Here is a 25,310-nt window from a genome sequence, read left to right as displayed (position 1 = left end):
GGGCTATTGTAAAATAAATAATAATAATGTTAAAACATCAATTCAGTCTTGTGACCTGAAATTGCAAACTTTTCTTCCCCATCAGTGTGGTGATGAAGTAAAGACATTTGAAATTTGTATAATCTTTTTTTTGGTAATATGGGTTGGTAAATGAATCGCTAAAAAGTATTCATAACGATCAAAAATACCCCAAAATATTCAAAAATAGGGACAAAAGGGTTAACTTAATATCTAACGATTGAAAATTCTTTCCTGCATGTATTTTTTTTTTTTGGCAGATTGTATCATTCCAGCACTTTCACATCAGTCAAGACTCTGAATACTTCAACTACAATTGTCGTGTTACTTCATTATGAAGTATTTCTCACTCAGTGAAGTACAAATATTCCATCTGCCGGCTGGAATTTGGTATTTCTTGCGTACTAAAGAGAATCTTTGGCCTGATTGTGATTTGAGCTGAGAGGAAATTCAGAGGAAGTATGAGGGACAATGATAATCCACATCCACCTTGATGATTTATTCTAAATATTCTTATTTTTAACACTTCAGGTCCTTGTCGTCTATAATGAAGCTGAAATTGCGCTCCGATACGTAAAAAAAAAAAAAAAAATCGCTTTTCCAATTTCAACTGTTTGTTACATCTTAAAAGTAAAAGGCCGCGCGACTTCTAGGCAGATTTCAGAGAAAGACACCAACATGATCGTCTACACTGCAGTTACTATCCAGTATTTCTAGCTGAACCCCCCCCCCCCCGACCTTCAAAAACAAAAAAAGGAAGAAAAACAAAAGAAAGTCAGCTCAGCCGGTGAGTGTCTATTTTATCTGTAAAGCTATTTGAAATGCAGAAGACGCATCATTCTTATTAGTGGCGCTGTTGACAACTTGGCAGGTGAGGAACGCGCGTACAAAAGCGTTTGTGTGCGCAAGAGAGAAGAGAGAGAGAGAGAGAGAGAGAGAGAGAGACAGCTGTTCGCTTCCATGCGCGTTAAAAATAGAAACGGGACACAAACTGAAACAGTGAGGGATTTTAGCTGAGAAGTCTTAGGTGGGTTATCTTGGTGAGGACAACTTCTAGAAGCATTTAAGTTCGGTACTTTCAAATCTGCGTTTTCAGTTCAGGTTTGCATTTAAGTGCAACCATAGGAAAAGTTGTGTGTGTGTGTGTGTGTGTGTGTGTGTGTGTGTGTGTGTGTGTGTGCGTGTGTTGTACCAGTCTTCGGGGAGGATCCAGAGACGCTAAGTGAACACTTCATCTTGGCCGTCTGCCACGGATAAACGGTGCTGGCGTCTGATTCGATGGTGATGGAGAAGGACGGGCCTGGGCAGCATCATTTAAAAAAACAAAAACCAAAAACAAAACAGAAAATTAAATAAATAAGTAAATCAGGAATCAAGTGCAACAGTTTTTAAAGCCGCATATACAATCATTCTCCATTCATGTGCCTGAGGGATGACAGTTGACGTGAGCTTCCTGGGTGGTGGGGGTGGGGGGGGGCGAGAGTTCAACTCTCAGATGGTAAATACGCCTTCAAAGTAGCAGCCTGTGATGCACTGAAATCAACAAGGAACAAACAGCTGCAGTGTGGAGATTTCAGTAATTAAACCCAAAGAATGTCTGACCCCTGAACACACACACATGAAGAATTCCAAAAATAGGATAAATGTTTTCAAGAAGGGCCCAGTTTGAAGTGAGATGTCCTGCACAACTTAAGAGATGCGGTTAGGTTGACTCCGCCCCTTTTTCACATTTTATAAGTCTTTTTTTTTCTTTTTTTTTTTACAACCGTGTGAATGTAGCCATGGTGTTTGTTAGTGATGGAGCTAGCTTAGCACTAGAGCTAGCCAAGCAAAGCCCTTCTGAAACCAGTCTGTGCGCCGTGTGTGTGTCTGCACATTTATGTGCGTTCAGTCGCTTTTGACTGGCGTTTATATCAGCCAGTATCTAACCAGAAGCTAATATTCTGGTTAACTCTGAGCTAACGAACGTGGATAATTTCATCAAAGGCCCCTTGGGACATTCCACGTGTTATCAAGCCGAATGGATGACGCGAAGATAGTGAAACGGCTCGTTCCATCGGCACACAAAAATGACACGCACACTCGTGCGGGATGACTCCTCAAACCTCTGATTATTACAGGAAGATTCCAGTGGGAATTAAAAAAACAAAAACAAAAACATATATTCAGCAAGTAACTTTCTTTTTCGAAGTGTAACGGTAAACCAATAGCTTAACCGGTGGTTCTTAGTGTCAATGGCACAAGCCAGACCAGGACTACAATACTATGGGGGGGGCGCAGGAGGTGCAGTGTGTAGCAGTCTGTAAAATATTAAACTCAATTCACAAGATGAAACGTGTGTGTGCCCCCCACTCCAAAAAAAAAGAAAAAGAAAAAAAAGAATGTAAGAGCAGCTACAGACTTGTTATCGTGCTCTTCGTAGTCTGGATACTTTCAAGCCGCCTCTGACAGCGTCTAAGATATTGTGACAAAGCGACATTACTCGCGCTGTCAAAAAAAGCCTTGTATAATGCATGCACTCTAGTTGCAACAAGATAAAACACGTTCTTTGAGTCTCAGCACTGGAGGGCTGCGGGGAAGTAAATCACTCCTTTAGTTTAGAGGGTCTACTATCAAACTCCCTGCACACGCCAGTGTTTCACTGTGGCTGAAAATACAACGAATGGTGATTATTGGGAGATCGTTTATGGACGTGTGCGCGCTTTTTCTCGCAGCGTAAAACCGTAAGGCTCGCATAGGATCGAGCAGGAGCTTCTTCGGCGCTTTCGTATCAAATATTGACTGCGCTGTGATGGAGCAGCTCACTCAAGATTTCAGATTAAATCAAGTCAACAACTCCGATTCAATAAAAAAAACAAAAAAACAAACAAACATCGAAATCACGGCTTCAGAGGCAAATTCCACGAGGATTTTACAACTGAAAAAGTATGGATGAGTTTTCTTTTTGTATTATTTACCACCATTTCCAGTAAAGTCAGCAGCTTAAGTGGAAGCTCAGCCCCGCCCGAACAACTCCAGACTCACAGAAGGTACATGTAGCACCAGCCTTCTTATCTACAAACAAGCGGATTATATGATGTAATTAACCTGTGGTCTCGCTACAAATTATAGCCTCAACTGAGAGGAAGAAAAACACATAAATCCGACCCCCCCCCCCCCCCCAAAAAAAAATCTCTACATTTTGAAAGGAGGACACTGGTAAATCTATAGGGACGTGAGGGAAGAAGTAATTGGCTTCCATGATGCTGAAGCGATTCCAAAAAGTGATTCTTGTACATCGTTAGTAATATTATGTTGCTGAGCTACAAAAAAAACAAAAGAACAAAAAAAGGTGGACCATCTTCAATAAAAACAAGGGTCTGGGCACAATTTAGTTTCTGTGACTTAATAACAGGCTTAGCGAGATGAATTTGATCGCTTCGGGTTCCGTCAATTTGTGAAGGGAAACGAAGAAAATCCAAGACCAACAAATAAGCTGCCAACTGACGCGCGCAGGAGGAAAAAAAAAACAAAAAAAAAACGGCCATAGTTTGTTTAACTCATTCGTTCTACTACAGATGGAAAACACACACTCCCCTAATTGGGAAAACGGATCGAACCGTCTCGATTATTTCGTTCACTCTTGGAAATCTTGACGCTGTCTTTCTTCTAAAAATAGAGATGTTTTCCTGTCTCTGCCACTCCATCTTTATGTTGCCACCCATCTACTAAATCACTCAAGCTCTGAATTATTTAAGACTAAAATGCGATGGTGAGACTTTTGCATTTTCACGTCTTGTTGAGGATCCCTGCACGGGGAGTGAAGGAAAAAAAAAACATCACCACAACACTTCTGAAACATTCACGATACAGCTGGAACCTTGGGAGACTCGCCAGTTTGTGGACGTGCTTGTTAAACACACACACACACACACACACACACACACACACACACACACACACACACACAAATTCAGTCCCCTAAGGCAAATTCAAGGAGTGCTTGAAAACTGCTTGAATGCTGTCAGTGTGTGCGTGTGGGGTCAACTGAAAATGTTCGACTTGGATACACACACTTGAAAGATTAGACACACACACACACACACACACACACACACACACACAAGCAAGCATGCAGAGAAAGAAAAGGGAAGCAGTGGTGAAGATTCTCTGCAGCTGGTTGATTGGCCAAAGGGCTTCACTTTGAAGATGTCCCAGTGAGAGAGAGAGGGAGAGGGAGAGAAGGAGGGAGGGAGGGTCGAGCGAGGTAGAGGAAGATGGGCAAGAGTGAAAGGATGGCAGAGAGAGAGAGAGAAAGAGAGAACGAGAGAGAGAGAGACAGCATGAGGAAAACGCCGATTGAGAGACAGGAACAGCAGCGCTCAGGGGCTCCCCCCCTCCCTTCCCTGGAGAAAGGTGGAAGATTTTCCTCATCCTTCTCTGTTTCGCCGTCATCTTTCACTCTTAAAGCCTCTTTGCCTCCCCCGAACCTCTTTCACATGCTTCCAAGCGCTGCATCCCGTCCTCAAAAAATAAGAGGAAAAAAAAAAAGAAAAGGGGGGGGGGGGGGGAGACGTGCAACAAAGTAATTTGCACGAGGCACATTTACTCCAGCCTTGGCCTCTTTTTTTAAGTGGCTCAGCAGATGAAACAGCCTTCTAGTGTCAAATCTGCACAGTGAAGCTCAGACGTCAAATCACATTAAGACCAAACACTTGATATTTTTTTGCGCGGAGGGAGACGTAAACAGCTGGAGATTAAATAGTCCTCAATAAGAATGACGCCTGTAAGACTTCCCAAACACCAGCTAGAATAACCTCAAAAGGCAGCTTGTGATATGAGTGACAGGCGTCAACGTATGAAACCTAAATTTAAACTATTTGTTGCCCGCTCAGCACGCACTTTTTAGAACTTTTACTCTGCGGCTTTTTCTTTAATTGTTGGATATTAGTGGTTCTTTTTTTTTTTTTTTTAACATCGTGTTTTTGAAGAATGGTTTGCTTTGTCAGTCAACTGACGGTCCTTGCCAACGCTTCCTTCAGGAAAAAAAAACAAAATTAAAAAACAAGATGAAGCTGCGATATTTCATCAATACATTTGATATATTTGCCCAAAACAAAACAAAACACGCAGCGCTAACGTGAAAAGATACAACGCCAAATTCCATGCACAACTGTTGAATTCGGGATCGACTTCGGAGGGTAAATCTATATTTCGTTGAGTCTCCAACGCGTCGATTCCACGTTGAAGTCCTTTTTTCAAATCGTTTTCCATTCTGGGATTTCTGGTTCCTTCTTGTGTGACGAGATAAAATCTGTATTTAAAATGAAAGCCCGTCTGCTCCATCCTCCATCCATCTTTTGCTCCCCTCCACCTCCTCTCTCTGACTCACCCTTCTTTCACCTACACCATCCCATCTTCCCTCTCACCACTGACCTCGTCATCTTCCTCCTTCCGCTCTTTTATTCTCCTGTCCACCCCCCCCCCACACCCACTCCCATTTTGCCCCCCCCCCCCCCTTCAGTTCCTCCTTGTAGTCACCCTCCTCTTCCTCATTTACTTCCCTGATGCTCCTGTTCCTCCTCCCATCTCACAGTCAGATCAAAGAAAGTTAAGTAGGCCAGTGGCTGTGGTGGGCGTCAAAGGGCTTAAGGTGCATGTGTGTGTGTGCATCTGTATTTTTGCACTTTATTTTTGGATTTATGTTATCATTAACACTGCGTGGGTGGAGTATGTGTGTGTGTGTGTGTGTGTGTGTGTGTGTGTGTGTGTGAGAGTGTGTGTAATGCTTCTGGAACAGCTAGCATGTTCCTTTTAATAGACAGGTTACTTGATTTACTCTCTTGTGTTTGTTGGGATTGTTACGAGAATTAAATTAATGAGGAAATTTCTCTCTCGTGCTCATTACGTTATTTTGCACTTCTGCAACTGAGGAGACAGAGAGAGAGAGAGAGAGAGAGAGAGAGAGAGAGAGAAACTACTTCATAAGCAAAGAGACAATTAAAAAACAGAAACAGCAGAGTCAAAGGATTTCACTGCTGCACAACAGAGAAGCAAAGGAGAAAGTGTTTATTCAACTTGAAATTTACATGCCAACATTTATTTTCAAACTTGCACCAATTAAAAGTGCAGAAAAGGAAAATGAAGGGTTTTTTTTTGTTTTTGTTTTTTTAGATAAAAGTCACCTGTAATGTTTAGGATTGTTAAGAAAAACCAACGCACACATACACACTCACCGTTTTCTTGAAAGTCAATCTTGACTTTGTTGGACTCGGCGCTGGTGGCTTTGGTCCACATATGGCCAGGCTGCTGTTTAGTCCACGCCGTGATGTCACACCAGTAGAAACCACGATCGGACAACTGGACTCCCGCCAGGCGAAATCGAAACTCAGACGCTCCAGATTTGGTCAGAACCAGATTGTCTCTGGGTGCAGACAGAGAAAGAGATAAATTAATACTTGTTTACTTGTGTGTGCGTGTGTGTGTGTGTGTGTGTGAGCAGACACGTACCTCCTGTTGGGGTCTGTAGCGCCGCCGTGCTGCAGAACGTTATCAGGACTGAGAGTCATGATGGTTCTGACATTACTCTCCAAGCTGTCCTGGGATTGGATGAGCACCGAGTATCCCGCCTCACCCAGGTTCTCAGTCGCCACGGTGCAGCTCATCTCAAAGGTAGCCCCGCCCACTGAGGCTTCACGGATGCGTTTGGCTACGACGTTTAGAGTTGGACCTGGAAAAAGTCGATAAATCGATCAGTCGCTTTCATGAAAGGCATCATTGAGGATGAGGGCGAGCCCTCCGGAGGCGGGGAATCCCTCACAGTGGAGGAGATAAGCAATTACACCATCAAGTGATTTGAAGCAGACGCACGGAGCAATGCAGTTACGTCATGGCTCAATTAGCTAAAGTGAGGGCACCGAGTTCAGCGTGCAGGACTTGAAATAGAGAGGAAGTGCGTGCGGAGAATAAGAGCTCTATTCTATGGAGGGAGTTTCCTCGGAGGTCTGCAAATGATATGGAGACATTGGAGCACATTCATAACACTCGGATCACTACGACTGGACGGAGGCGCCACGGCTCTATTTTTCCTGCATTTCCCTCCACAGAATCAGGACTTTTTTCTTCTTCTTTTTTTGGTTGGGAAAAACGCACGTTTGGTGTCCCATCGGAGCGTCAGAGGTGAGCTCTCGTACTCGGCCGTCTTCACAACGTCACCCTGGCTGTTCACGCTCCAAGCAGACACGGTGCAGACGTACTGGCCCATGTCGATCTCCTGCAGACAGAGAGAGAGAGAATTAAAGCTCTGGCAGGGTTTGACCTGAAATATTCACTTTGCCCCCGTGGATTTCTACATGAGTGCAAGCGACATATTCACCAAATCAAGGCCTCTCCTTACATAACCCATGTGGGGGAGGGGGGTGGGGGTCAAACACATGGTTATTCATACATTTAAATGACTTCCACACCTTTAAGGACAATATTCAAGGCCAAACCTCCTCGGAAACATCTGTTCTCACATGAAAAATGAACCCTGAAACGCACCAGCTTACGGGTATATAAAGCTACATATTTTGACACACGTATATAAGTACAAAAAAATTAAAAAAATAAAAAAATTTGCATGATCTGAACTGAACCAAATATACTTTAATATGCAGGTTTTGTGAAGCCCACTTTCTTCTATGTACTACTTCTTCCAGGTTTCATCCAAAAAACTTTTGCAGGCCTAGAAATGACAGTTTTTCCTGGTTTTGATCGTGTTTAGGTGAGAACAGGTGGTTTTTTTGTGTGTTGTCGTCTTTTCTTTTTTTTTTCTACCTGTGTGCGGAGGAATCGTAGTTTAAAAATGTTGGGTTGGGCTCTGCTCAGTGACATCACACCGCTGTCCAGCCTATCAGAATACATCGCCCCTGGCAACAGATTCCCGTGTCCGTCCAAGGAGGCGACAAGATGCGAGGCCTGAGGATCGACGCTGACACCTGCAAGGGATCGGACACATCAGCGTCTGAGTCGGATTGATCATTGCCACTCACTGGTTGTTTTGTTGGGTTTTTTTTATGGCCTTGATGATACGGTACCAGGAAGTGTGGTGTGCTCCCACGCCACACCCAGACGGCCTCCTGTGGGGAAATGCATGATGTCGGTCACATGACAAGCTAACTCTGTGGGTTGGGCGGTCATCTCGGGGCTGCGGACTGAGTCCAGGGCCAGGGTGAAGTTCGGTTCTGGGGAGGGGGAGGGGGAGAGACAGTTTATAGACAACACAAGGATAAAGAGGGTACTAATATATTCAGGAGATTCATGTGTCTTGAGGCTGTAGTTTTATCCTTGCTTGTTTTCCCGCATCAATGGCAGATAAATGCAGTATTTTTTTGTTGTTGTTTTTTTACAGGTTCGCTCCTTAAATAGAGCCGGGTGTTAGAGCCAGACTACAGAAATAGAACTGAATTAACACTGTTAACAGTGTGAGATGAGGTGTGTGTGTGTGTGTGTGTGTGTGTGTGTGTGTGTGTGTGACGGTGTTGATTGTGTGTGAGCGTGTTGAAGCAGGTTCTCTCAGTCAGATGTACAGATTGAACTCTTACGCGTGGATGAACAGGAAACACATAAAAGAGATTTCCACCTGCTTAACTGTGCGACATCTTGCACACACACACACACACACACACACACACACACACACACACACACACACACTAGGGGTACAAACTATAATCGATTTGGAGATGCACCGTGATAATTAATTGAATTATTAATGCAAAGAGGTAGCAAATGTATAAATAAATAATTTAGGGACCTAATTATTCTAAACAGCCTGTCACTTTAATTACATTTATTGAAAAAATAATCATCAGACATCATACAAGGCAATTAAGACTCCATTCTGGGACGCCTTAGGATATTTGCATGTTTGCAGTATGGGTAGGTAAAGAAGAGAAAATAAATATAAATGTTACTTCATTAGGAATTGAGAGAGTGTGAGCATAATTGATGCTACTAAAACACATGAATCCCCTCCCAAGTGTGTGCATGTGTGTGTTTGGCAAAGGAAGCGGTTTGAGTGATGTAATTTGGACGTTGGACACACACAGACACTGACTCATGCACAGTCACCATCTGTTCAGCAACACACGCACGCACACACACGCTGATCGATGAGTGTGTGAAGCTTCCCTGACAATCTACCCATGTGCCAGTCTCACTCTCTAGAGCGGCGATTTTGCCTTATTTAGTCAAAGCAACGCAACCAGACGTCACCGGCTCAGGAGGTGTGATACCGGACTGTTACTAACGCTCTTACTACATCAGAGCACCCGTGCCTGAATCATAAACACCAATACTGAGATTGAAAATTGAACACCACCACAAAAAAGCATGTACATTTCATCAAATTAGCTTTTAAAACTGAAGATGTAACACATTTTTAGGCACTCGGGACAAATAAAGTACATGGAGCCATCGTCCTTCAAAACAAAAAAATTTAAAAACATCAAATTTACCAGCTTGTAAGTAGTAGAACACAAAAGCCAGGCTCTACGTTCAGGTACAAGACTATTGTGACAGCTGACACGCCAGCTAGCTCATGTTAGCCACAATCAAGCTAATCCCTCAATAGTTGGAGCGTTGCGACACCATCAAACGTTCAATCTTCAAAGAAGACGTCAGGTTTGGAGCTTGTGTGTGATATAATGTTGATTTTCTGCATGACTGCGCCCGCGTGTGTTCCCTCCACTATTGATGAAGTCAATTCAGGTTCAAATAATGAGACAAACTCGTGTCTTCTGTGACTTTCACTTGACTAGGAAGGTAAAAAGTAGCGCTGAAGGCACAGGAACTATTTAAAGGTTTGTCAGTGGAGAGCGTGGGTTCTGAAACACCCGATTAGACTTTTGCTTGTCGAGGGTTTTCCCTTCAGTTAAACATGTGAAATAAAATGAAAAAAATGGACAAAAAGTACAATTTTTTTTTTTTGTGGGAATCCTGACATCACTTCACCAAGCCCTGTAGCGCCAGCGATGCTGCTGCTGCTGCTGCTGCTGACCTCATGCGTCCTCTCGCACTGGAGTACCGTACCTTGAACTGATCCGTGTTCTACCGCAGGGGTCTACCAAATTGTATGAAAACAAGACGCTCAATTAGTGTGCAGCCCGGAGAGAAGGGGGGGGGGGGGGAAATAGGTCAATGTCAATAATGCAAAACAAACTTCTCTGTTCATTTTTCAAATGCTACTTTTAGCGAGAGAGGAATGTGGAGGATACGGGCTTGAAAGAAAGTAGATTAAATGCACGTAGTGAACTTCTCAACGCGAAGCATCCTCATCCGATGGAGAGTTTTGGAAACATCCATTGACAAAAACACCAGAGGAAAAACTTTGGCAAAGTTCCTCCTGAAACTCCCAACCATGGCAGCATCAGGAGGAGCAGGAATGTCGTATTGGGCCAAATCAACCATACGAGATGCTCCGGTTTCACTGGAGTGTGCAGTATTGGGTGTGTGTACGTGTGTGTGAGATAGCAACAACAGATATGAATAAGCCACTCAAGCTGCCCCCACCTCCTTTGTGTCAACATTCATCTCCCAGGGTGGAGGGAAAGGTCTACCAGATGTACTTTGTGTCACCGATTACTGCAAAAACATGTAATCTGATTACTGCTTGCAGTGCACAGCCAGGTTTGTAGTTCATTACAACGGTAATTAAGTCATCTCTAATATCAGATATCAATTACACAACAAGAAGTCAATCCCACAGAGATGCCTGAGGTGATATGAATAACTTAAACACTCATCTGGATTATTTGTGCAGCGCTCATGTTCAGTAGATGTGAAGTTGAATAATGGATGCGTCTTGAAACGCACGCCAACATGTGTTTCGCCCAGACTGAACCGCACTGGTGAAAGGGATTCAAGAAGAAAAAGAAACAGAAGCGGTCCAACAGGAAAAGACACGCGCGGCTTGTGTTGTGTGAACTTTAAAACTGAAGCTTCCTACAACCCCCGTGGCTCTGCACAACCTCCTTCGTTTAGTCGCTTTATACTTCACACAAGAGTGCCCCCCCCCATACAAAAAAAATCCGCCTGAGAGCTACAGGATGTATCTTACGCCCTCTCCTCAGAGGATGAAAATGTGTGCTAGCCAATCCCTTGTTGACTATATTCTATTCAGGCGACGCTCACACACACACACACACACACACACACACACACACACACACACACACACAAATAACGCCGAGGTAAATGAAGCTCTGTAGGACTGAGGTGAACCGCCGGATTGTCACGTGATCCACTGCTTATGTAAGGATCCTGATTAGGGGGGAGATTTAATGTGATAATGCAACATGAGAACCAAGAATCAGCTGTTTCCTCCAGCTCCACCTGTCCATCGGAGACAATCCCTCCAGGGTGTCTGCCTGGATGCCTCGGGGCTCTCCTATCAGTCATGCTGGAACACTTCCAAAAGGCGTGGGGGTGTGTGACTTCACCACATCCGCTGGCTCCTGGCGTTGAGGCGGAGCGTCTGGATTGCACTTGAGAGGTCCACTCATATCACGAGCTTCCTCTCTCCTGTGGTAGCAAAGGCTGCAAGAGGACCGATTCGGATTCCAGAAAGAATTCCTAATGAATGCATCATTTGTCTGATGCAGTCAAGTGAAAGTGGCAGCTAGAGTGAATATAATGAAAGAGGAAGCTGCAGCAGAGTGCTCAAGCTAAATTATACATGGGAATTGTCGTAGAAATAGGAAGCCATCCATCCAGTTTTATATCATCCAGGCACCTTGGACAGGCTTGTTGATCAACACTTACTATCCCCCCCAGAACAAGTCTGACAGGGTCTGTTAGGTACAATTCTAGATGGTCCCATACCAACGATGATCCGATACGTCCATATCTTGGAGGGCTGAATTAATCCCTACACACAGATTCTGAGTATAAATACAGAACCTGTGAGCAAGGGAGAAAATGTCAGGACAGTGAAGCTTCTGGTGTCTGTTTGAGGAGCTCTGCCCAATCACGTCTGAGCTGGCCTCCTTGTGTGAAAATAGCTGTAGTGGGACGATGCAACACAGCCGTTATCGTGTTTTTTAACCGCCAACGGAGTAAAAAAATCGGCTACTTTAGAAACAATCCGCTCGAATTCCTCGTCATTCAACTCAAAAGTTGCACGAGCAGCAGAAATGGGTTTCCTCAGGAGGGCTGCTGGCTTCTCCTTCGGGGATAAGGTGAGAAGTTGCGTCATTCGTGAGGGACTCGTAGCAGAGCTGCTGCTCCTTTGCGCCGAAAGGAGCCATTTGAGGTGGTTCGGGGATCTGGTTAGGATTCCATCCAGGCGTCTGGCTAGGGAGGAGGCCGTGGGGCCGGCCAAGGACCAAGAGGAGGGACGATTTCTCCTTTCTAGCCTTGGAACGCCTCGATGTCACCAGGGAAAGAGAAGTTTGGGGTTCCCCGGTGGAACTGCTTCATCCATGACCCGACCCTGGAGAAGCGGTTGAAGACAGGAGGATGGAAACTTGGAATGAGACGGTTAAGACTCAACTCTCTTCATTATAATGTGATTATTACACAACTCAGCAAGCTGCATCTTCAGATCCATCCGTGGTGTTAAAACGTCCCATGTACATGGTATCATGAGGTCCACGCTACTACCCCACTGCCCACAACTGCCTCTGTGACTCAGTCGGACTGGGAGGGTGTGAGGTTTGTGGTTGTTGTCAGGGTCTTGTGACCAAAGTCGTCCTGCGACAGTACAGATGAGTGTACAGCGTATTCGGAATTATTCAAACACGAAATGAAATGCTTGAAAAGTGGCTCCATGATGACAATTGCAGCTGACACAACAACACACACACTGGGGAAGTGTAGCCAAGGGTGAGAGAATTACACCCTGTTTAACTTTGTGTGTGTGTGTGTGTGTGTGTGTGTGTGTATGCGCTCTATCACCAAGGGTAGCTTCTAAACAAGTCCTCCAACTCTTTTTGTGCTTTCTGGTATGCTGCGCTTGTAGCAAAGCATCATGGGAAGGGTGGGCAACCTCAAGGCCGGACATCAATAGAATAGGATGTGACTGGTTGACAGCACACACGCACGCACACACATGCACAAACGCACACACAAGGTTTAAGCTCACACTGAAGAGAAATGAGGATGAAATATATGAGCTATAGTCAATTAGAAATGTTGCTCTCAAACTGTGTATGTGTGTGTGTGTGTTTGTGCACAGTATGAAGGAATGTATACCCCCAGGCCAAAATGTAGGAGTTCCACCAGCTACAACAGTCTCATAGCCTCAGTATGTGGGACACACACACACACACACACACACACACACACACACACACACACACAGTGTGTTTGAAGCATTCATGTGTGTGTGCACATTGTTCTCTGGAGAAAATCTTCAACAAACCTAATTTTATTCGTACGAGCCCGACAGACATACACTCATGTATATGTAAGTATGCAGATAGCATGTGCACAGTATCATGCATGTTACATACAAAAACAACACGGCAGAGATCAAATCCTCTCAATCACAAACCGCCTCGGTAAAGCCCGTAAACCCTGCTTGATATTTCTAAATGTAACATGGATCCTCGAGGCGTTTGAGAACTTCAAGAGATGGTTGTTATTTCAGTCAAACGCTCCGGCTGACAGATATTCTCTACTGTCCACTAACGAAGAGTGTCCCACATGGACAATGACGCCCTCAAACAGCCTGGATCCGTGATGTCTAGTCACTCAAACCAAGTTTGGTGTCGAGCTAAACTGATGAAAATTTAACGCGAAATCCAAACTGACGCTGAAGCAAACTGGGAGAGCTTCATCTTGTTGGCTGCTCCGGGGATGCTTCTGGTGGGACCGCTGAACCTTCAGCTGCGTAGGTTGCAGTGCTAATGCTAACGTTGCTGATGCTAATCACGTCTGTCATGCACTCGCCAATCTTACTTAAGCTAATAATGCTCATGATTTTTGTGAGATATGATGAACCAAATTAACTTCAGTTTCTGTCAAATTAAATGAACAGAAGTGTCATCTCACACACACACTACACACTGACAATTCTTTTCCCTCCAAACACTGTCCTATCATACTTAAGTACACTTTTAACAATCTAAAACATCTCTGTGTCATTGCGTTTATTGTCTGGTTGATGGTGAACTGTCCACAAGCGTTTTACTGCCTTTTCAAAGTATAAGAATGACACAGTTACCATGATGATTAAGAATTTATCATGAATAGAATTTAAATCAAAATTAAAGCTGCAAGCAGCGTTGTTAGGGCCTGAGCCCCAGCGCAGCCTATGGCCATGTCCTTGACACCGGCCCGAATCCAACGGTGTAATCGGCAAATCCCTAGGCCTTGTAGTTTAGGAGATACGAGCCTCAGTGTGCTGCAGAGTGTGACTGCAGAGCTGAGTGCAGAGCTGAGAGCAGAGCTGCCAGCTGGCCCTTTAAGAACCCCTCCCCCACTGCACTTTCTTTGATCTGTGCTAGAGTGGAGAGAGTGGAGGATTAAGAGAAATGTAGTGTGTAAAAGCTGAATAACTCGGCATACGTTGGTCAAAAGTAACACAAAATACCATATTTTTGTAGGGATTTTTCTCAGGAATACAGTGGTGTGTTTTTCAAAGCTGTGGGTTGTATGGTGTAGACGTGACAAGCATTTGTTTGACAGTATGTACCCTGAGAGGACATGCTCTCCCCATAGACTTCCATTGTAAAGCGAAAAGTGTCTCCCCCACTTTGAGGGCTTATAAAATCCAAACCAAGCGCGTAGTATATTAACCTTGAACAACTTTTAATCAGCACAGTTGGGAGAGTAATGTGTGAAAGTTTGGAAGCGATACCATGAACGCCCTCGGAGGAGATAGCGTTTGTTTGGGGTGCAAAATTGTCCAAAATTAGACATTTGTGTCCAAATTGTGGACATCCTGTTACAGTTAGGTCAGGGGTGTGAGTGTATGATTTATCCGTCTTGATGAGACGAGTTCAATGGTGTTGGTCCCATGTCTGTAGGACATTCCTACAGGCTGTGGCGTGGTTTTTTGTGTATGTAGGTGGCGCTATTGAGTAGAGCGCCTCTTTTTTTTTTTTAATTATCGAATTTTTCGCCACACCTGATGTGCTTACCAAATTTGGTGAGTTTTCCAGCATGTTTAGGGGGTCAAATTAACTTTTGAAGTGGCGAGTGTGCCTTCGAAACATAATAGGGTCTTCGCCAGGTACTGGCTCAGGCCCTAAATATCCCTGCTCTCTCACTGAGGATGCACCTTCCTGCTGCTCCACAAACTGAGCGTTCAGCTGCCGAACCTTCAAATTAAAAGAGGCTTTTATTGTGAAGCAGCTACAGGAAATGCAATGTATTTAACAGAAATGCATTTAGCCAAAAAACACTGTCTTGTCATATTTGGCCGGAAGAAGAAACAGCCAGAGTGATCCGTTAAATGAAGCGCCTGCAGACATTACGCTAAACACATTCAGAAAATCAAGTGAATCCATCGCTCCTTTTTCAATAAGGCAGTCCAATTAAGCAGCTATGCTCCACTCGCTCTCCTGCTCCACCTCGGCTTCTGTCGCCGCTAAAGAAGCCTTTTTCACAGCAGACGTTTCAACTTCTACAGTCTCTGTGCTGAGCAGATGTGAGAAAACTAATAAGAGAGTAGATGGTCGGTTTCTTTAGCGTAATAGCTCAGCCATGGGCCCTTTTCACAGCAGACGTTGTTCTTCGTAGTAGAGAGAGAAGCGCTAGGTGTTGCTAATCGGATTAACTGCTCAAAAGTGTCCTGGTAAAGCATGAGAGTGTGACAGGACAATACCGAGACGCGGAAACTGAACGTCGGCATTATTAATTAACGCCTGCTGTGACTCGTCTATCGCCGTGTCATCGCTGCTGCCGCTCTCACACACACAGCAGCAATTAACCTGCCTCACCTCCTTCTACCTATAAGCACCTCTAGACTCTACTTTCCTCCTCTCAATTCATCATGTGTCTGTTCCAACGCACTGGAGGCAGCTTAAGTCACCGGCGCCATAAAGATTCACGCTTCTTTCAGCAGCAAAAGACAGTGAAATGATGAATAAAACTGATGGGAAAATAATGAATATTATACACCACTAGAGCTGCAGCAATTAAATCAAAATAAAGTCAACTATTTCAAGCAACTATGTCAAATATTTGCTGGTTCTCGGCCCTTAATTTTACAGGATTTAAGACAGAATGACAGAAAAATCGATGAGCAGAGACGACAATTACACTGGATTATAGGAGCAGAATGTAAAATACTGGTGAGGGATGGAAACAGAAAAGATACACAGACAGACCACCCGCCGGGCTGGTAATCAATTGCTGTGTCGTGTGTGTGTGTGTGTGTGTGTGTTTGACATCACTGCTTTTTAAGAGGACCAGTATGAGCAGTTGTAGCATACCGAGAGCAGCAAAGTGGGGGACAGGCATGACTTATCAATCGTCCTCGCAGCAGGAGTCAACAGGGCTGACAAGAGGATTAAAAACGTTTTCGCCAGCAGACAAGATTCATCTGCTACAGCAGCGCAAGACTTTCACAGACACACACACACACACACGCATTTAATTCGAGCGCTATCCTAAAAATGTATTTAATAAAAGCCTCAACACTCCGTATCCCTCCAGCACTAGCACAGCACGTGTGCTAGTGACTTCATATATGACCGAGCGAATGAGCAGAGCAGCAAGGAAACTACTGAAAAACATCAGCCCTTCCAGCGAGTGGGCAACATCAACATGATGACATCATCACTTTTAGTTTCGTGTCAGATCGACAGTTCAGCAGCGTCACACGTCAAGTCACACACCCCTATCACTTTCAAACAGCTGCACTGCTCCTTCTTCTCATTTTTGTCCACTGTTTGAGACCAACCTTCAAGCTATGGAGGCCCATTCACACCCAGAAAAAAAAAAAAATCATGGAATTTGTTTGAAAAAAAAGATCTTTTTTATTTTATATTTAATTAAAAATGTTATTTTCAATTTAGTTTAATACATATCTTTTTAATTAACTTCAATAATTAAAAAGACAAAAAACAAATGCTTCTTAAGCAAGTAGGCTTTGATAATTTAGCTGCAAACTAAATTTGCTGTTTGACAAAGTTAAGATGGAGCAAAGTGTCATTTTTTTTTAGGAAACTATTGAAAAATAGGGCAGCACAGTGGTGCAGCACTGTCGCCTCACAGCAAGAAGGTTCTGTGCTCAAGCCCCGGCGGAGTCTCCATGTTCTCCCTGTTCCTGTGTGGGTTCTCTCTGGTACTCCAGCTTCCTCCCACAGTCCAAAGACATCAAGAGGGGACGAGGCTGATTGATACTCTAAATTGACCGTAGGTGTGACTGTGAGTGTGAACGGTTGTCTGTCTCTATGTGTTGGTCCTGTGATGGACTGGTGACCCGTCCAGGGTGAACCCCGCCTCTCACCTGAAGGCTGCTGAGATAGGCTCCACCCCCCCCCGCGACCCTTAACAGGATAAGCGGTAGAAAATGGATGGATGGTTGAATTTTCAGTTTAATTTCTAAAATTCAGCAATAATAAAATGTATGCAGTATTTTCAAAAATAAAATAACTTGAATCTGCTATTTTCTATTGTTGTTCATGAGTGTTTCAATTTTCATCTTATTATCATTAATAGAGGCCGAACGGTGCTTCCATACATCACGTTTGACAACAACATGGGAGATTGTTTCACTCACTGATCTGCGACACCTTGACTGTCACAGGGCTGGACGTCTTCTCTGCCGCCATGTGCCACCTTCCTCCTCCTCCCGCGCTCCTTCCTCCTTTCTCGATGAAGGCTCGGATACGACAAACGTACACCCCTTCGTCCTCCCCGCTCACCCCGCTCACCCCCAGCCTGTACTCATTGGTTCCGGTCCTCTCCAGGCTCGCCTCGCCTCTCTTCCTTTGCACGTTGCCGCTGGTGTTGGAGATCACCACCCCGCTGCGCTCCATGGTGATGATATCACGACCCTCGGCCAGCCATGTCACTTCCAGGCCGAGGGACGGTAGGTTGTCGGCGGCGACGGAACACAGCAGGGTCAGTTTGTCCCCGGGGGAGAGGAGTAGATTGGTGTTGGAGGGAGAGGATGATGATGACGCCTTCACACTCAGGGACTGACCTTGAGAGGACAGACAGTACTCATCAAAATAAAAGCATTTCTGTGTACGTACAGATTACGTGTCCTAGGAAATGTGAGAATGTTATGCGTCGGATTTGGGGAGGGGGGTGTACTTTTGGCTTCCGAAAGCATTCTTTCAGTGGTGATGCTGAGGTGGAACTTTAAATTAAAAACACTGTGGCATCTCCAGTAACAACCTGGACAGCAGCGTATTGAGGGAGAGTGTCTGTATGGTGTCTGGGAGAGGACAAAAGAGACAAAACCTACACTATTTGACTTTTCTCATCCTCTTTACTTGACTCAGTAAGTCAATATGAGCTGACTGGGACACAATGGACCTAAGAGCGAGACCTGAGAGTGTGTGTGTATCTCCACACTGGTTTCATTATAAATCTCTGTGTGTTTTCCAGCACTTAAGAGGATATGGTATCCCAGAAAGATATAAGATATGGTGACCACAGCAACCACAATGAATGGCAGAGTGTGTGTGTGTGTGTGGGGGGGGGCCTCTCTATGGCAGAAGAAGACACAGAGGGAGGGTGACCAGCCTCCTGGGACGGAGCCAGAGTCCCACAGAGGAGAGAGAATGCCATTAAAATAAAGGCAGCCACGCAACAAAGACCCATCTTACATATCCCTCCCTTCTTTCCTCTATCCTCTTTTCTTTTCTATTATTTTCATCCAATATCACTTCATATCCAACACAGAAAACTTCAAACACACAGTACACTGTTTTATCAAGAACCAAGGGGGAGATTTGGAGACCAGTTATGTTCCCTGCTGGGAAATTATCTACAGAGTCTTACGACTTCAGCTGTAATCACAGCTAAGGATGAGCACCTCCTAATGTTTATGTTGCAAAGCATCATGGGGGTGCAGCAGCACCTGTGACCCATATAAGTGGCCGACCCTCAGGTTCGAAGCCTGGATTTACCACCTGTCCATCTCGGTTACGGCGGCCAAGAAATTTCTCACACGTGGAGCCAATGCTGGAGGGATGAGCTACATGAAGCTTTTTAAAAGCCTCACTTTTCAGGGGGTTTTACTTTTATTGCCCCCCTCTCTTTTGAAATTCATTTCTTGACGGCACCGTATCACGACAACAGCTGCTGCGCCAACACCAGGCGAGACCTCACTTTGATGCTGGTGCGTCATCGACATCCGCAAATCTCAGAAAACCTATTCCAATATGTCGACGTAAAATATGCAATCGATTGATTTTGCCGTTTTGGAAACACGTGAAGATGTCACTTTTTCAAATTTACAAGGTTCGCTTGTGTTTTTCAGTGTGTAGAAAACAATCACGTTGACTTGTTTTAGATTCAGATCCTTTCAACGTGGGTCAATATCAGCCAAAGCTGTCATGACGAATATTATGAAACCCCAACATTTAAATATCATGATGTATGACCACGTGTTGACCACCGCACAAACCGCAACTACAGATATTAAGATCCAAATAAGCAACTACACAAAGATATGCATCTTTCATACAGGAAAGAACCGAATCATGCCAGGAAATCGAATAAAGCTGGTGGTGCAGTCCTCCATGTTGACTCTCCGGTGTGTGTGTGTGTGTGTGTGTCTAATAATCATGCATCCACTCCTGAATTGATCCCGTGTGTGTCTGATTACCTGTAGGAGTCACAGCAACAGTGCCCATCTCCTTTGTTCTCTCCACAATCTTTATCCACTTCCCCCCATTCTCGTGCGTCCACTCCGTCCCGTTACATTCATAAATCCCTTCATCAGACGTCGTCAATCTGGAAATCACCAATTCAAACAATCCGTTCTTCCCGGGGACCAATCGGATTCCTCCGTCAGCGAATCGCCGGGCGTACTTGGCACCAGTAATCACATCGCCCTGAGGTCCGAACGTCAAAACTTCCTCGGACGTTCCTCCCTTCTTTAGCGACCAGGTAACGGACAGGTAAGTGGGCTGGGTGAGTTCCCGGGTGACGTTGCAGGAGAGTGTGATATCACTTCCTTCTGGGACGACAGGGGGCGGGGTTTGCGGGGAAACTTTGAGGGTGTTTGGGATGACTGACGGGAAGACAGAAAATCATTTTGTTACAGCAAAATCGAGATAAACACAACACAAATGTGAAAGATTAAATATAAACTCTCTCTCTCTCTCACACACACACACAAAGCTTAAGTTTGCTTTTAATATGCAAAGAGAACATTTCTTCCAGCTCTAACCAGCAGCTGCAGGTATCTTCACGTCCTCATTGTCGTGTCCACTTTTCGAAATTCCTAATCCATTTTCATGCATGGAACAAATCAGCAGCATCATCTACATGTCCTCTCCATTTTTCTGTGTTTGTACTGCAATTATATTCTGAACTGTGCCAGGGGAGCCTTCGTGTTTACAGCGCTGATCACTTTAAACCTTCTCTCTCTTTTTTTTTTTGTTGCTTATTTGTGGTGGTGTTTATAGAAAAAGAGAGCGAGGGAAAGAAAAACAAGGACGATGACATAATGACATAATCAAGGTAAGCGCTGCTTTCGCGCTAAGCTGCCAGCCCCCCACCACCACCACCAGCGCACCCCCCCCCCATCCAACCCTCTGTGCTTTGATGTTGTCGAGCGCAGAAAAACTCTGTATATGTTTAAGAAATAAATGAGCCTGAGAGAGATGAGTGATTAAAAGCGGACGCGTTAAAATAGAAGCGCGCACAAACAAACAAAAAACATCAAAAAGGAGTGAACATGTTGGGGTTGTTTTTTTTTTTTTTAAATAAAATCTCATCAACGATCCCTCTTGGCTAATTCATGATGTCATACACTAACGAATCAGCTTATGATTAAAAGGAACCTTTCAGCTTTGCATGATTCCACCCGGAGCTCCACTAAAAGTCTGCAGTATGATGTATATCGCTCAAGCTGCTAAGTTCCTAAGGCTTCTACTTTTTTTTTTTTGATGTCTGCCGAAACAGACAATCGCATCGTCTCTTTGAGAGGCTCCAAAAAACAGCCGATCGGCCATGTTGTCAAATCCAGACAGCCAGAGTACTGCTGACTGGGAGCGGCAAACAAGCCCCATTCAGGCTCCGGAAGCTTTCCTCAAATCAAAAGTGAATACTGAAGACACCGTGTTTTGAATTTTTTCCATTTTGTTCAAGCTTAAAACATTCTGGCATTCAGGTTAGCCAGAAGCCTCGCCGTCGATCAATGCGCTGAGATTCATTCAAAATCCAAATTTTCCCTTTCAACTGACTGATCGATGACATGTGTCAAGCTGTCGAAGCTTTCATGTGACTCAACACAATGTCGCAATGCTGAATGAGCAACTAAAGATGAAACTGTAGTAGTGTGACTGTGTGTGTGTGTGTGTGGGTGTGTGTGAAACACACCCAGAGGAGTGTTTGTGAAGGCTAATGACTTCACTTGCATGCTCAGGTGACGACAGGTTCACCTTTTGCACACGTTTATTCCTGATCTCTCGCCTGCTCCCTTTCAATAACGTGTTGGGAGACAGGTGAAGAAACCAACACCGCTGCCTCACGACATGAAGAGGAAAAGAAAAGCGATAACTTGATTAATTGCGTGTCTGCAGCAGGGACGGCACGGGGGGTTACTCGTAAAAACACGGAGGCAGGCTGCATGCTTCTAATGGCAGCCAGTCGGAGGCTGGGGTGTGTCCTCGCTTGCATTTATCAGCGCCTCACAAACTAAACTGGAAGTAGTTCCACTTCCAAACTCTTTATATTCCATGTTAACGGTGAATAATCATCGTTCAGAAGCCAATTCTATTTGTGATACAAATGAATCCAAGAAACGGCAGATGGCTGGGAGGGAGCGTTTGTAGCTGTGCATTATGGGGATTACATTAATGCCACATTCAAGTCCAGCGGGAAAGACCGGCGTTTAGGTGTTCAGAAGAATTTATACTGCTCGTCTCAGCTTTCCGATGGTAAATGCGACTGGAAGATAATGGAGTCGGGCTCTGCAGCAGGACAAATGAGTGATGCCTGATGCAGCAGCTTCAAGAGTGGGAACCATCCTGTTGGTAAATGCTCGTGTACAAAGCCATCTTTAATTATTAAGATGTTATGAATAAATCAGAAGCGTAATAATTTTTTGGAGATGTTGGGGCTTCAACTGTACAGCAACAAGACAAGAAGCAATTGTTGCAGCAGGTTTTTAGTCCGAACACCAAACATGACGTGCGGTAATCAGGAAGTGACACATTTAAAATCAGAATTTTTGTCACTGAAACCCTTGAACTCTTAGTGCCTGGAGATGAAGACAAAGTTTGGAAACATCCGCGACGACGGCGGGGGCGGAAACAGCTGGTCAGTCATGTCAGTTTAAGATTGGCGAGGATCAGAGCTGATACAACAACGGCGCTTTCAACCGCACATTTGGCGAGAGAGAGAGAGAGAGAGAGAGAGAGAGAAAGAAAAAAAAATACAAAAATAAAAATGAAATCTGACGAGCATTTTTACGTGTGTGAGGCAGTCCTGAAGACACCGACCACAGAGGCGTCTCGCCGTCTGGGGACAGACATTGTCACCTTGATGTCATCACAAGATACCAGACAGCTTGTGAGTTGAAGTATCTAAATCATTCCAAAAATGAGCTTTGGAGGTCTGATAGTGTCACTGTAGTTGGAGCGACGTAGATGGACATCGGGTTTTTTCTGGGGCATTTTGTACCTGCATGCATGACTTCTGCTGCTTAAGAAATCATTGAGATCATACAGTGCTGCAAAAATCCCCTATTTGTGCAGGGAAAGCAGCACGTTAGCATAGCCACGGGATCCCTCGACCAAAAGCCACATTGAATTTTGGATTACAGCAGAAAATAAACTCAACTAGCTTAGCGTCTCTTCATCGAACATGCGTGGTAATCTTTTTAAGTCACCTTTAGCCACTCGTTAGCAAACGCCGCCGTTTTTATTCGGATGAATACAATCATGAGTATTTGTGGGCAGATTTAAACCAAAGAGCGTCCAGCTGAGACGAGGGAGCCCCACGTTCAATGACGCTAACTTATCTCCAAGTTTTCCGACTGATTCGAAGAGTGACAGTATGAGCAGCGTCTTTCCCCTGCGTTTATCCATCACCAACATCAAATGACGGACAATCCCTTAGAAGACGTGTGTGGAAATCCAAGCAGGTGCATCAGATTCAAATGCTGACTTTCATTATGACATGTGGATTTAAACAGGACACCGGTACGACTTGTGGCTGAGTCTACAGAGCTTGCCGACGCGCCGCAGTGATGTTGAGTGTTTATGACAGATAACGAAGGCTGAAAGAATAATCTGCGTTTTGCTCTATCAATTAAAATTAGCCTGAAAGGAGTTTTCAAACCCTCAGCGACCTCTGCTTCACTTGCTTCTTACATAACCATACACCCTCAGTGGGGAGAAGGAAGTGGTGCGCGCGCGCGCTTGACGATACACGGTGCACAAGTCTCGACTGGTGCACACACCCTGCAGCAGCAAATCCAGCTCATCATCTCGGTTAATAACTCTCACACAAACACAAATATATCCTTCACACACACTACAAAATATAAATGCTCGACATATACAAGACACAGCTCCCTGCACGTAAACAGAGCTGCCTTGTTAATTCAGGTCTAAATTTAACAAGGTGTCTGGGGAGCCTGATGGGAAGCAGCTGAACATGATGCTGCATTACGCCGCTAACTAACCTGCTGTCAGACAATCCCTTTTTGTAACTCCATTTCTTGAATTTTAGGTGTGACAGACAAATGTTTCCGACAGCCCTCGTACGCATCACGTCATTCTGTGTGTTCGGGCTTGAGCTAACAGTAGATTTAAACCCATACAGTCTCCAAAATATGTGTTTAATTACTTACTGGATAACTGCAGGCCAGAAACCCAATTAAATTCAAAGGAAAATGCTGAGCACGACTTTCTCCAGCTCCCCTCTAATTCTTTGTCAGAAAATAGACTGAATTATCCCGGGGAAGTAGGAAATTCTGCGGTGGCACACGTGTCAGACCTCTCCAAATAATCATTTCAGCGAATACCTGAAGTCGGTTTCGCTACCTGTTCCTTTGAATGAGTGATCAGAGGTCAAATTCCTGGAGGAGTGGCAATTCACCGAGATACTAATTAAGCTGCGTCTACAACTGTTGAACTTGGTGATAAGCTGTGAGGGAAGGAGTTGTAGTATTTCACATGCCGTTTGAAAACTATCAAAGATAAAAGCAAACGTATGAACTTGACTTAGACAATGAATCAGTCCATTATTTTTTTAGGACGACTACAAAGCGGTGAGCTCTGAGTACTTGTTCTTATTTTAGTGAGTAGGATGTAGCCTCTCTTTAGACCCCCCCAATAGAGTTACAGTTTTTAAATGATATTTATACTACATCTTGGTTGAATACTTTATATTATTTACAGAGAGACTGGTCCAGTGGGCGCTTGAGGGTCAGGGCCATGGGTAGTGTGACATCAACTTTGATCACAGGATTCTGACTTTGATCTCCAGCTTTGATCTCCTGCCGTCAAATAAATAGTCATCACAGCGCTTTGAGTCTCTTATCCACGAAGCCCAACCTGTCATGTTGACTGTGTCCTCAGACCCCAGATCTTCAAGCTGCGCTGCAGCAACTCACTCACCATGTCTGACAGCTTTCAGACAAATGGCTCTTCGTCAAACTAAGACATAGGTACTAAGATTTGCTATGCCTTTACTGTGAGATGCACTTCCATATTGCCCGATATGACCAGCCAATCAACATCCTAAATACAATATTTAATCAATAATCACAGGTAAACGATAGCTTTACATCTTGCTGAAGGTCTGCTGGTCTGCGTGCGTTATGAAATGACAATTAGCCGTCTCTCCAACTGATCTTTTTACAGCTATTTTTAGAGCCCGTGTGTGGGAAAAGGTGATTGGTGGAGATGATCAATGAGATGCTCCGACGAATATTAAGACTTTAATTCCAGCAGCAAAAATCCACAACAGTGCTGGATTTAAACTTGTGTTGACTCCCAGACCAGGAGAGAGAGAGGGGGGGGGGGAACCAACCCTCGAACTTATCTGATGTACTAAAATGCTTATCAGACCCCGCAGTTGAGATGAGATACGACTAATATGCAAGAGCAAATGTTACAAAGATTAGGGTTTTTGGCACGTTTGTGATTTTATGGGTACATTTAAGCTGATCGGGCTGAGACATG

At 44.5% G+C, this 25,310-nt stretch overlaps 1 protein-coding gene across 4 annotated transcripts in view; it reads right to left on the bottom strand.

Moving 5' to 3' along the window:
• Window positions 1-25,310, bottom strand: part of ptgfrnb (prostaglandin F2 receptor inhibitor b) — a 51,150-nt gene that overhangs the window by 18,525 nt on the left and 7,315 nt on the right. For all 4 annotated transcript variants that reach the window (XM_086190468.1, XM_086190656.1, XM_086190610.1 and 1 more), the window contains 8 exons: window positions 19,775-20,182; window positions 17,714-18,139; window positions 8,076-8,222; window positions 7,816-7,976; window positions 7,150-7,270; window positions 6,508-6,727; window positions 6,234-6,421; window positions 1,211-1,318 (listed from right to left, as the gene is read on the bottom strand). In XM_086190468.1, the coding sequence (XP_086046594.1) occupies window positions 1,211-1,318; window positions 6,234-6,421; window positions 6,508-6,727; window positions 7,150-7,270; window positions 7,816-7,976; window positions 8,076-8,222; window positions 17,714-18,139; window positions 19,775-20,182 (1,779 nt within the window). The remainder of the gene's footprint in view (window positions 1-1,210; window positions 1,319-6,233; window positions 6,422-6,507; window positions 6,728-7,149; window positions 7,271-7,815; window positions 7,977-8,075; window positions 8,223-17,713; window positions 18,140-19,774; window positions 20,183-25,310) is intronic.

Source organism: Aulostomus chinensis, chromosome 1 (genome assembly GCF_037954235.1).
Source record: "Aulostomus chinensis isolate RoL2024-O1b breed Wild chromosome 1, RoL_Achi_v1.0, whole genome shotgun sequence".
Taxonomy (NCBI): Eukaryota; Metazoa; Chordata; class Actinopteri; order Syngnathiformes; family Aulostomidae; genus Aulostomus; species Aulostomus chinensis.
The sequence above is the reverse complement of the archived record's forward strand: the minus strand, read 5'-3'. Positions and strand labels throughout refer to the sequence as shown.